The 13,283-nt window shown below is 41.0% G+C and overlaps 1 protein-coding gene across 5 annotated transcripts in view; it reads right to left on the reverse strand.

Moving 5' to 3' along the window:
- Positions 1–13,283, reverse strand: part of LOC129722405 (integrin alpha-PS2) — a 180,590-nt gene that overhangs the window by 129,931 nt on the left and 37,376 nt on the right. For all 5 annotated transcript variants that reach the window (XM_055675850.1, XM_055675813.1, XM_055675822.1 and 2 more), the window contains exon 3: positions 8,569–8,696. In XM_055675850.1, the coding sequence (XP_055531825.1) occupies positions 8,569–8,696 (128 nt within the window). The remainder of the gene's footprint in view (positions 1–8,568; positions 8,697–13,283) is intronic.

Below are 13,283 nucleotides of genomic sequence, written 5' to 3' on the forward strand. Positions count from 1 at the left end.
GCACAGTTGGCTATGACAGCATTTGATTAAAGCCACATATGTTTTCCTTTTAAGGTGCTACTTGCTGCTTGGCGCTGCTGCTGGCGGTACGCGAATCTCTAACGAGCTTCCCTTTGATTGGTAGCCTACTATGGTAAACGCCACCGACCCCCGCGCGAAAACAGTCGTCACGTTCGGGGTCTATTCATCCATCCCAGCACACAATTTGACCCTTTATTTATGCGCATGCCAGAGCCGCGCAACGACAGCGCCACACTCGGCGACATTTTGGGCCGTCGCGTCGGTCGGTCGTCGGAGTGCTTTGATTGAAATGTGAGAATAATCTTCCACTAACGTTCACGAGTTGTCGTGGCTTTTTTCGGTCAACTTGTGAACGTCGGTAATTTATTGTGGACAATATCGGTTGGCTGTGAATACCGCAGCACCAGCAGCAGTATGGCAATCAGACAGGTTTACAGACGAACAGCTGTTGCATAATACTGCGGTTAGTCCTTTTTTGGGCATACGTCTTAGGGTTTTTTTCGGAGGGGCTCTAACTGCTTCGGACATTAAATTCCACTTTTTTGCTGAAATATCATCCGTTTGGTTGGTTAACAATGAACTCTTACAGCAATGTGATCAAATGAAAAAAAAAAAAACTCAATCATTAGAAACATTAAGTTCACGTTTTTGTTTATTTTGATTCAAGAAGATGTTCCCTCAGCGCGCCATCGAAATCGATCGCCTTGGTAAGTTCTTTTTCAACAGAAAAGATCGACAAGTTTTTCACGCGAGACTGCTCCCAAAAACGCCTTTGTTTTCATGAAGTCATACTCCACGATAAGTGCACGTGAACTTAAATTGAGAACGTCCTATTCTACAATTTATGCAGCGATCATGTGCCTTCGAAATCTTTGGATTGCCATTAGAAGTTTTTGTTCCGAAACCTCATTGTAGAATAACGACAGCTTTTGAGCAAGTTTTTCCAAATAGTTTATAATTCGCAAAAGTGAGATTTGTAGGTTGAATAGCTGTAAAAAGTTTCATGACTCCATTGATGCATTTCCTATATTTTCTTCTCCGGAAAAGCCACACAAAAGGAATTGTTAAATTGTCATGAAAATCACCCACGAAACGCTCATAAAAATACCTGAAAATAAAGTATTTACACTAAGGTCGCTTTTTACGCGGGTTTTTTTTACGCGGATTCCGGAATTTACGCGGTTTTTTACTGGATTACGAAAATTGGCTATTATCGCAGTTGTGGTACATCGGATGTGCAAATGTTGTATAGTGCTGGGCCCAAGAGGCTCCCTTGGGGTACCCCAGCTGAGACCGATTGGACTTCAGTGAAAGATACTAGAAGGTGCAGCCGAAAAGTTATGTTAGAAGGATGATTTCTTACCATTGCCGTGAGGTATTGTGGAAAGTTTGCTCGCACCAGTTTGGGGGCGAGTTCATCGCGCCACACGTTAATAATTACCTTTTCGACATTCAGAAAGACGATTACTGTGTTGATGGAAAGTGATATGTTCCACTCGATAATCGTCTGCACTTGGGCTAGTTGGTGGACATTAGAATGGCCCTTCCGAAGTTCAATTGGTTCTGGCACCGGGTGTTCCTCGATGTGTTCCATCAGACGTTGTTTGTCGCTCGAAGACTTTGCTTTTAGCCAAAAGCATTGTTATCGACCTGTAGCCTGCTGGACTGGTGTGATCTCTTCCAGGTTTTAATATTGGAATAACTGTGTTTCTTCACAGGAGTAATCGCCTGGTGTCGGAGTCGATCAAGATGAATTTCTTTCTTACCTGAAACTTGCGGATACAGGATTCCTTGGCTGTCTGTGCGGCTTCTTCGAAAATGTTTAATGCATTGTCGATGTTCGGAGTAGTTGATAGATTCTTTGCATTGGAGGGTCGTGCGTCTAACTAGAGAGATGAACGTTGGTTCGTCTGGGAAGTAGATGGTGTACGTACTCTAGCTGAGATGGTCTGTCAGAAGGTTACCCTTTTTGTTGCAGTTGTTGTTCCGCCACTGAGTATGGCGAGCGTTAAGATCACCGACAACAATGAAGCCTCTCCTGTTGTCGGTTAGTTTTTGAAATTCTTGTGTGACGAACTCGGAGGTATCGTTGCACTCCGAGCACTGCAAACAATGTAAAAAAATCCTTTACGAGCCAAAATTTCAACTCTGGTGGCCTCGATGACTTTGGCTTTAGGATGGGGCAGGATTTCATTGCAGGTGTTTTCTCTTAGTATAACGGCCACACCAGATGATGTGAGTTAGAGGTGAGAAGTTCATTCTTGGGTTGAGCCTGGCTTCAGTAATCACTCACACGTCGATGTTATTGGACAAAAAACCACTCAATTCAATCTGTTTTTGCCCTTATGGAGCAAGTGTTCAAATTGGCAATGCGGATGCTACAGGGCTCAGTTGACCCCATACCACGTAGCCGAAGACTTTAATTTTGTCCGATTTGGCCTCGCACTGCTTCAGGCGATCACAGTTCTCCCGAATCGTAGAGCATATTTTCACTACACTATGCACGAGAGGATTTCAGAGGAAGATCGTTCAAATCCGCTCTAGTGCGAGAATCGATGCGGTGTCCTTGCTCCTGCAATTGATTGGACCATGCGTTTGACTGGTAGTCTACAGGTTTTGTTTCGGTGGATGTACTCTTGTTCGATAATGCAGGGAAATTCAAGGTGGTCAGATCAAGAACAGGTTGACTCTTTTAATTTTTCTTACGACGCGGCTGGTTTTTGGTTGTCACTTGTTGCCGAGTTCGGATGTATGCTCGGAGCAGCTACGATCTGTTGCAGCTTGGGCTCCGGCACACCGTTTCGCTGACGTATTTGCAGTTATCCGAAGCCAATTACATCTGCTTTTGAGGTGGCAATTGCGAGTGCCGTGTCCGTGATGCAGACAATTCATACACTGTGTCATTCCCAACGCACTATGATTTGCGAGATACTTTTAATATCGATCAGCTTCTAGAGGTTGTTGTATTCTTGACAAAGTACACCAAAAAGAAAGACTCGTCCAGGTATGGGCAATCACCCTTCCGTCTGATCATGTAGGTCGCTACGACGGTGATGTTATGTTCCTTCTTCAGAAGATACAGAATCTCTTGAGGCTTTACCAGGGGTAAACCGCGAAGCACAACCCGCTAGGGTTTTTCCATTTGGCTTGGCATGCGTATAATACTCAAACGCACAATCCTTCAGATAACATTGCACTTTATAAAATTCCTCAGTAGATGAGCAATTATTTTAGTGTCAAATCGAGTGATTTTGCACATCGGGTGGGCTACTCATTGATCCATTTGTCCGAGTAGCTTCACAACCAATGACGGTTGTTTCCTTTATTCGGGATTGTTCTCCGAAGAGCAGACCACTGGAGATGATGATTGATTTTATCTACTTTGAGTGTCTCTGTCAAAGTGCTGATGGCATTTTTCTTCAGTGATCTCGCCTATATTTTATCGTTACTTTCGTTGACCGGATCGGTTTTCTTCCGTTTGTGCTTGGAGCTCATGGGAGAATTCTTGCGTAACTTTCCAAAAGGACCTACGTAACAATGAGAGTTCCTCTCCTCTCTCTCTCTCTGTTTCAATAATTACAGCATCAATATAAAAGTTTTCAACGGTTCCATGCCAGTTATCGAAAGGTTACAATATTGCTTAGCTTACTATGCATGATAGTATGAAAAATGTTAAGATAACTTGTCTTAAAATCAAATAATATTCTAATACAATAACAAATACTGCAATTCTAATACTGAAAATAGTTGAGCTAGACTGGATGACACATTTAATGTATAAAAATTATCTTAAAGTGAGGCTGAAGGTCTAGGAGACAAGTTTTCAACAGTTCCTGAAGTAAATTGGGTTATTGACTCCTTCGCTCTATTCAAGTTTCCAGGAGTTGATGGATTTTTTCCAATACTTTTTTCAAAAATGCAAAAGTAAATTAGCACCTGTTCATTGAAGTCATTGTAAAAACAGAAATTAGTTAAAAAAAAAAGAAAAGATTTGTACCAGCATAAACAAAAATATACAAAGCATGCCTTTTGCTAGGGTATATTCCTACAGCTTGGTGGCAAACAAGAGTGGTGTTTTTTCCTAAGGCAAACAAAAAAAAAACAACTCGTCTCCAAAATCCTTCAGACTACTAAGTTTGGCCTCTATTTTTCTAAAAATAATCGAAAAACTTGTTGACGAACACATCACGGACGCAAAACTTTGCAGAAGCCCGTTGAGTAAAATGCAATTTGCTTATCAAAGTGGGAAATCAACATGGAATGCTCTTCACTCAGTTGTAACGAAAATAGAAAAATCTTTTGAAGCTAAAGAAGTATTATTGGCAGTATTTCTAGACATAGAAGGAGCTTTTGGCAATGCAAGTTATATGACAATGAAAAATGCAATGAAAGCACATGGATTTGAAAACTTTTTAGTTGAACGGACATTCAACAATGAGAAACAGTGTAATGAAAAATGTATTGCTGTTATTGTAAATAAATCCGTATGAATAAAAAAATGCACGAGAAATATTCATAATAATATCTTGATGACTCGTCGCTTGAATTACTAGCTGTTGAAGGCTGTCCTCAAGGGGGAATTTCCTCTCCACTACTATAGTCCTAAGTAGTGGACGATCTGTTGGAAGACTTAGTCACTGGGGTTTGAAGTGATCGGTTTTGCAGATGCCGTGGTTATGATAGTCCCTAGTAAATTCGATGTCATTATTTCAAAACAATGCAAATAGCTTAAAACTATACTTTCTCGTGGTATAGAACAGAAGGACAAAGTATAAATCCCTCCGAAATTATACTGTTACCATTAACAAAAAAAAAGACAAACTTATCTTAAAATTCTTTTTTTGAACGGAATTCCGTTGATATCCTGCATGGAAGTTAAATATCTTGGAGTATTCCTGGATAGAAATGCACACATAATGCAAGTACTTAAGAAGGCTATCTGTGCTTTTTGGGCTTGAAAAAGAATATTTGGAAAAAAAAGAGGGTTTAGGTCTAGAATGATTTAAGATTTTAACATTTTGCCTTATCTCAGACTAGGGGCTAGCATAACAGGCTCTGTAGTTAGTTTTTGAGTGACGATGAGAAAATGGTCTAATGGAACAATGCCTTCAATCGCGATAGTAACTATTAAAACACATAGTTGTCTGAAGTTGTCTATACAAGAAGAAGCTTAAAGTGAAAGAGAACACACCACGATAGATCTAAGTACTGGTCGCAGTGGTACAATGTCCCCAACAAGGAAAAACAAAAATGATCCTCTTTACGTTCAAGACATCAGCCTTGACTTCGTTAGCGTGAATTCGTAATGAATAACAGTAACTAGATCTCACACATAAAAAACCCATCTTAACCGTAATGGGAAAACGATCATAATCACAGGAGGCCATCAACTTCTTATACGTTTGAAGAACATACGGAGACGACAATACCAAAGATCTCGTGATCCTGCTTTGAGAATTATTTTTCAAGAATTAGAAAAGGCAATTAAACATAGATTCACTCTCTTGCGAAATGAGAATTTCATGAGAGAAGTTGAACAACTAAACCCTTATTCAAAACCTTTCTGGAAGCTTTCGAAACCTTCGAAGACCATTCCAGTCCTTAAAGATGGTGATTGCATTTTTCTAACGAATGAACAAAAATCTCAAAAACTTGCTCAGCAGTTTGAGAGTGTTCATAACTCCAATTTGAACGTAGTAAGTCCTATTGAAAATGAAGTAAACCAAAAGTATGATCAGATCACCACCCAAGAATTTCTTTCCGAAGAGGTATTGGAAACAAACTTGAAAGAGGTGCGAACTACTTTCAAAAAATTCAAAAACATGAAAGCACCAGGAGATTATGGGATTTTCTATATCCTCATCAAAAGACTTCCCGAAAACTCTTTAAATTTCTTGGTAAAAATTTTTAACAGATGCTTTGCACTAGCACATTTTCCTACGAAATGGAAAAATGCCAAAGTCACTCCAATTTTAAAACCCGAAAAGAATCCAGCTGAGGCATCAAGTTATCGACCAATTAGTTTACTTTCCTCTATTAGCAAACTTTTTGAAAGAATAATTCTTAATAGAATGATAACACATATTAATGAGAACTCAAATTTTGCAAATGAGCAGTTTGGTTTTCGCCATGGTCATTCCACTACTCATCAGTTACTTAGAGTAACAAATATGATTCGAACTAATAATTCTGAAGGCTATTCGACTGGAGCTGCTCTTCTAGATATAGAAAAGGCATTCAACAGTGTTTGGCGCAAAGGTTTAATAGCTAAAATGGCAAATTTCAGTTTCCCGCTTTACCTCACAAAAATGACAAACTGACCGCACTCTTCAGGTTAACTATCTAAATGGTAAATCTAATAGATTGCCTGTTAGAGCAGGTGTGCCTCAGGGGAGTATCTTGGGCCCAATCTTATAAAACATTTTCACTTCTGATCTTCCTGATTTACCACCAGGTTGTGAAAAATCTCTGTTTTGTGACGATACAAGCATTTCCGCAAAAGGAAAAAGCCTTCGTGTTATATGCAACAACAATATCGCACGCTAGCCTGGGGGACTAATGCGGTCTCGATCAACTAGATTAGTTGAGAGAATACGTTATCGATATTGTTTTCGGCACATTTTGCATGTTGTAGGATAAGTACAACGATACACCGTGCCCCAGTGCTGGGTCGACAAAATTTCCAGCTCGAAAAGACCCTCGACCTGATCGGGAATCGAACCCGACATCACAACCGTGTGGGAGAGCTAGCCAACCGACATCGCTAACCACAGAACCACGGGGACCACAATCGTGTTATATGCAGTCGGCTACAAAAAAGTTTAGATATATTTTCTTCATACTTGCAGAAATGGAAGATTTCCCCTAATGCTTCTAGAACACAGTTAATTATTTTTCCTCATAAGCCAAGAGTTTCATTTCTCAAACCCACCCATAACCACGTTATTAAGATGAACGGTGTGGTCTTAAATTGGTCTGATCAAGTTAAATACTTAGGGCTAATTTATGATAAGAATCTTACTTTCTAGGAGCACATTGAGAATATCCAAACAAAGTGCAATAAATATATAAAATGTTTATATCCTCTTATCAACAGGAATTCTAGACTTTGTCTCAAGAATAAACTGTTAATTTACTAAACAATTTTTAGGCCAGCAATGTTATATGCAGTTCCCATCTGGACAAGCTGTTGTGCAACCAGGAAGAAGACACTTCAAAGGATTCAGAATAAACGTTTGAAAATGATTTTAAAGCGTCCTCCCTGGTTTAGCACGAATGAACTACATAGGCTCACTAGTGTAGAAATTTTGGAAAATATGTCAAGCCAAATTATCAACAAATTCCGACAAAATTCGTTGCAATCCTCAATTGCAACGATTAGCTCACTTTATAGTCAGTAAGATAGTTTTAAGTTTATTTTAAGTTTCGTTTTATTCCTTTTTTTCTCTTGACAAGTAGGTTTAATAATTTTCCTACAATTACATTTACTTAACTGCGAAAGCTAATAACATTCAATAATATAAAAAAAGCGTACAAATATTTATATAATAGTGTTGAAATGTCACCATTTGTGGCAGAACACACAATATTAAATCTGAATAGATGTTTTAGTACATAAATAAATCATTTCAACCCCCCCCCCCCCTATTAAACAAAATCACAGGAGGCCATGCGAAAGCCGTTTTCGTAAAACACGCGACAGACTCGGTAATTCCGTTGGCTGTGTTTTTCTAGATGCCAGAAATCTGGGTTATATATTTCATGACAATTCTAGCAAAAAATTTTTTTTCCAAATATCATTGAAGAGACAATAATTCATAATGTTCGCTCACGGCAAGTTGGTCAATGCTCATCCAATGTCTAGACTGCCAATTTCAATTTCATCCCAATCGTCTCTCCATCCGTCGGAAGCTTGGTGACAAATCGCGCACATCATTGAAAATGTCGTGACGTGACGCATTACCAACGCTTCTCGATCCCGTCCTCTTGGCAAACATCGGTTCGCTAAAGTAGCCGCGCCTGAACTTATTGCAAACCTACACGCGAAGCGGAAAGCACACAATAAATATATAAATCGCACTCACTTCCTTTCAAGCCGCCACTTTGCATGGATGGACCACAACAGCAAAGTGCGTTCGCCACACGATAAAAATAAACGCACGTACATTTCAATCAATGTTTAATGGCGCCATCGTGCGCCGATCGTACCATAATAATGTGCGAAACCACCCGCGCTTGTTTTTTTTTTTTTTTTTTTGAAGCAAAATAATTAAAAGTGTAGTTGTGGAAACTATCAGTGTCCTTTGTTTGTCTATTTTATTTATCGGAATCAGTTTCGGCATTTCTAAACATTTCATGTGAAAGAAACATATGTGAACACACCCGGTCCACTAATCGATTGTGACGCGATCATTATCGCCACAAATTACCTCTCAATCGCCGTTTCATTCGACAGCGCCCCCAAGTGTTGCGGGCAGACTAACTTTGATGGAGAAAGACACGTAAAACGATCGCATAAAAAAAAAAATCCGATCGAGTCGAACTTACCTTTGGCATCGAACGGGATCAGATTGCACCGGTTGCCGACGAAGATGTCGCACCGGTAGACGGCGCCACCATTTACCACACCCTCCTGGTAGGCGGACGTGTCAGCCGTGGGTGCACCGATTATGACCCTGAAAAAAAGCGGAAAAAAAAAAGAAACAAAATCGAAAGTTAATCGGAATGTTGTTTTTGCCTGGGCGGGAATGGTCGACAAACAATCAGCGGTGAAATAGAGCACAGTTTGAGCCATTAGCCGGTCGAGAAGCAGAAAAAAACGCAAATTTGTCTCACTTCCGCTGTCTGTTTTCACAGCCAGCTGACAGCCGATCTCGCGGCTGTCTCGCGTTACGGTTGTCGTGGCTACCAAAATTAATTGAAAACAGCAATATAGCAACCGAGGACGCGAGGTACACAAGCGCAAGTGCGATTTGTTGACACAACACAGTCAGTGTTGAACGAGGGGAAAATGAGTTGAGTTTTATTTATAGACCCCCGGTTCGGTTTGCGTTAGTGAGCAAACCCGCGACATCATCCGTCGCAAACGGCGGTCGGTAATGACGCATAGCTCAATCGGGAACTGTACCGAGAAATTGCCCCCGAAGGGCAGACGGTAGGCCCTAACTTCGGTAATTATCGTATCATACGCAACCGAAATGGTTTGCATGTCAATCAACTGTCAGCCCAGTATAGGCTGGGCTGTGTGTTTTTGTTTTGTTTTCAGCAAACTGTGTATAGTGTAATGTGTTACATTTTGTCCCAGGTCTGTCGGAACTGAGATTGTCCATGTCTGGAAGACGTTACCACTGTCTTTGTCACCGACGAAAAAAGGTAAATTTTTTGTCTCATTTTTCTCGCAGTCTGGCCTCGACCCTCGGGAGAATGTTCTCCCTGCAATTAGCATGCAAACACACCCGCCAGACTCGGTATAATTGGAAAAAATACATATGTAAATCTGCGTCACAAAGTCGTCTAACTTCTGCCGACCAGATGTTTTTTTTTTCCTTTTCGGGAACAAACTATAAAAATAAGCCCATAAAGATCCTTTTCCCTTTTGCCGAAACGCTGAGCTGCCAATCGAGGTGGCCTTGCCTTCCCTTTCTGGGTCGCAAAGCCCTGCAAGAAATGCAATAAATCTCGCACAGCCTCCTACTGCCTGCTGCCAATTTAAAAGTAGAATTGCAGCCTTAGCCGATCCGTTGCACTGCTCACCGAACGCCTTCTCCTTTTTCGGGCGCATATGGCGCACACTCGGACGCCGCGTGATCTTGGAGTCATTCATAAAATCGGGAAACGAAATTGCCTCGAGTTCCTCCGCAGTGGACGTTAGTATTGATGATGATGTGATGACGAGATCGGATCATTCCAATATCGACTCCCTCTGCCCACACACCCCGTCACTGCATGACGACGCTATAAACACACACAAGGGGGCAAATTTGATTGTGTATCAGTAACAAAGTGCCGGCGCCTCCGCAAAATTAACGGTTCTGATTTGCATAACGCACACATAAAAACAACAACTCAAACTCCTCCAGCGGTGAACGGCGGAAACTGGCGATCGTGGGCGCACTACAACGCTTTCATGAATGAAGTTTTGGAATTGTTACTGTAATACGTGCAGGAATTAGTGTCAATTTGCTTGAAAAACTGATTCCAATCCAGCACACGAAAACTGTTACCGACCCTCATTAGTACCAACCAAACAAAAAACGCGATCGCCACGTGAAGTTGTATTTGCTTTTGATAACTAACCAACGGCTTGCTGTGGCTTTTCCGGCGCGGTCTGAAATCACGTGGAAGAAGTGCCTGCTTTGTTTACCGACAGTTTCATTTGTTCGCGAGCGACCGACGCCGAGACCTAGGCCGAGGGGTCGCCTCGTAGGTGTTAAGTGAGTAATAAATTTTAATTAATATGGCAAATTTTTACTCTCCAACAATGACGACAGAGACGCCACCGCCGCATGCAAGGCCAGTGCTGGCTGTTGGCTCTGCGTGACAAATTCCGTGACTATGTTTCTGTACAGGACTTTGAGATCATCGTCGTCGTCAGCTTGGTCACGCTCGCTTCGGGCTTCGCTCATTAGCTTTGTGGTGACCGAGAACCGGCACCTCGGATTGCGGGGTTTGTTGTTTTAGCAGATGACAATAATGCGGTGTCAGTTCGGGTCGTCGTCGCAGAGGATGATGGTAATGGATTAGGCACAACTTTTTTTTCTCTTGTTTTTCGAACGGGAGAAAATCGGATCATGTGGTAAATGCATTGTCGCGGCGCGACCGACCGCAGGCGCGCTTTTCGGGGGAAGATTAATCGATACAACACTCACCCACCCAGAGCCAGTCGGCGACACTTGCGAAAGCAGCCAGGCGCGTGGGATGACCCGAAGATGAAATAAACACCGTCGAAGTGTGTGGATTGATGCGCGTTGGGATCGGTAACTGCCGGCCATCGCAAGGAAAAGAGATTCGAATAAATTTTCAAAAGAAACTAGGAACTGCTGAGCAATCTTGAATAGCAAGAGGTTAAATTTGGTAAGCTAATTTTTAAGATGAGAAGTTCACCGTATTGTTGTGCATAACAAAACACAGTTGTGATATTCATGGTATCCCTGAGAAGAACCGTTTTTTGTTTCAATTATAAAATTTTATTCAGAATATTCAAAAAAAAAATTATAACTTTTTAATCATTCCTGGTACTCCTAGCGAACTTTTGACGTACTACTACGTCAAAAGTTCGCAGAGAAATTGCTCTCCGGGTTTGTCAGTTCAGAGTTAGTTCACAGGAAAACTCATTTAAGTCTCTAAAAAATTACCTTTGCTAGGGGCACCAAAACTCACAGGAATGGTTAAAAAAGTTGTAATCTTTCATTTATTCCAGTTTCAGGTCTAGGGTAAAACCTGTGTTTACCAGTGTAATTCATCAATGATGAAAAGTAGAAGACTGTAAACGACAAGTTTGTCGTGCGCTTGCTGGGTCGAGGATTCTACCTCTCAGTACGAATGATAGCTAGAAAAGTTGGCTATGAAAGCCGCACACTTTTGTACGGTTCAGTTTCGACATAAAAAGTACTGGAATGCATAACGAAAAAATGTCATTTTCAAATGCACATAACCTTTCTTGCACTGAACGAATTTTGATTTCCAATGTCTTGATTGGTAGTTAAAATGTTTCTCAAACTTATGACATAATGATTTGCAAATTAGCGGTCCTTTTCAAGAAACCACAGATGCTTTTTGACGTAAGAATTAGGAATTAGTTAGGGGCGCAAATTCGGAATCTAGTAGTACAAACATGGAAAGGCAGTCAGGGTTTGATTGCTTTTATTTCAATCATGCCTTATCAAAAACCCGAGCTTTCGGCAACAATCGATTAGAAATTCTTCCACAGTTGAGTTCTGGGGACAAAACAATCGATTTATTGGAACACCTCATTGGAAAAAAGGGAAAATTACATGGATTGTCTAAATCAAACCGAGTAACAATCACCTATATTCCCCAATACGGCCGACACCTGAGTATACAAACGATAAGACGTTGTAAACGATTTGTTGTTGTTGTTGCGTTCGCTCGAGTGCACAACGCCACACCAAGCAAAGTTATAACTTTCAGTAGTCACTTATAAAAGCTAGCATGCAGGAATCCGATCACTGTAGTAAGACGGTGTATCATCGATTCTAAATATAAATGTTTGTATGGTTTTTGCTTCAACTCCTACTTATTCGCTCGTAATCTTCAATAGTTGACAGATCATCAACAGAGGAAAACGGTGGACTACACTGGACAGCATTGTATTTGTATTTTTGGATAATTCACCAGACAACTTCGACATTATCCACATGAATATAATACCCGAAATCTAAAACTAAATCTATTGCAACATCCTAGACCTTGATATTTTTACCACAAGCACGCGAGGAAACATTTCCAAAATCAATTAAGTCTTCGATGATGTTAGTGGTTCAAAAAAGCCATGCGAGGTCCAAAGAAAACGAGTTGTCAGTAAATTTGAGGAATGAGGTTAGATTACTTGAAGCTCGAACTGGCACCGGTCCTCGTAGCGAGGAAGATAATTAGGTGTACTCCAGGGTAGATGTCTCAGAGCGATACGAATGAATCTCCGTTGAACGCGTTTCCAGCTAAAAGGATTCCAGATGATGAAGGCATCATCCATGATTGGTCGAACTAATTCACAGTATAATGCCTTCGAACAGTGTGGTTCTGTAAAATCTTGGCTGATTTTAGTGATGAAATCAAGTGGTTCCAAAACTTTGGAGATGATAGCGATATAATGTTGGTTGAACATTAGCTTATGATTCAACAGAACTGATCAACATGTTCGAGGGTAGATCCAGTTATCTGGTTATCAATAGAAATGGGCATATAACAATGTAAATTAAAATTATTGTTAGCTTGTTTCTGCCACACCAGTCAGCAAAGGTGTCCAACTGTGTTTGCAGACGGTGGCAGTCCTGAACAGCAAACAGCAAAGGACCTAGATTACTACCCTGAGGGACTCGGGAAGGGATGCTAAGTGCACGTGAAACTATGGAATCCAGCTTTACACACAAAGATACGAGCTTAGCCATAAAGACAGTCTCTCAGACACACCAAGTTAGTGAGCTTATGCTAAAGTATTCGATGATCTACTGTGTCAAAGGCGGCCTTAATATCGATATACACAGTGTCAATTTGCGATCCAGCTCTCATCCATGAGATACAGG

The sequence above is a fragment of the Wyeomyia smithii genome, chromosome 1 (assembly GCF_029784165.1).
Source record: "Wyeomyia smithii strain HCP4-BCI-WySm-NY-G18 chromosome 1, ASM2978416v1, whole genome shotgun sequence".
In the NCBI taxonomy this organism is placed as follows: Eukaryota; Metazoa; Arthropoda; class Insecta; order Diptera; family Culicidae; genus Wyeomyia; species Wyeomyia smithii.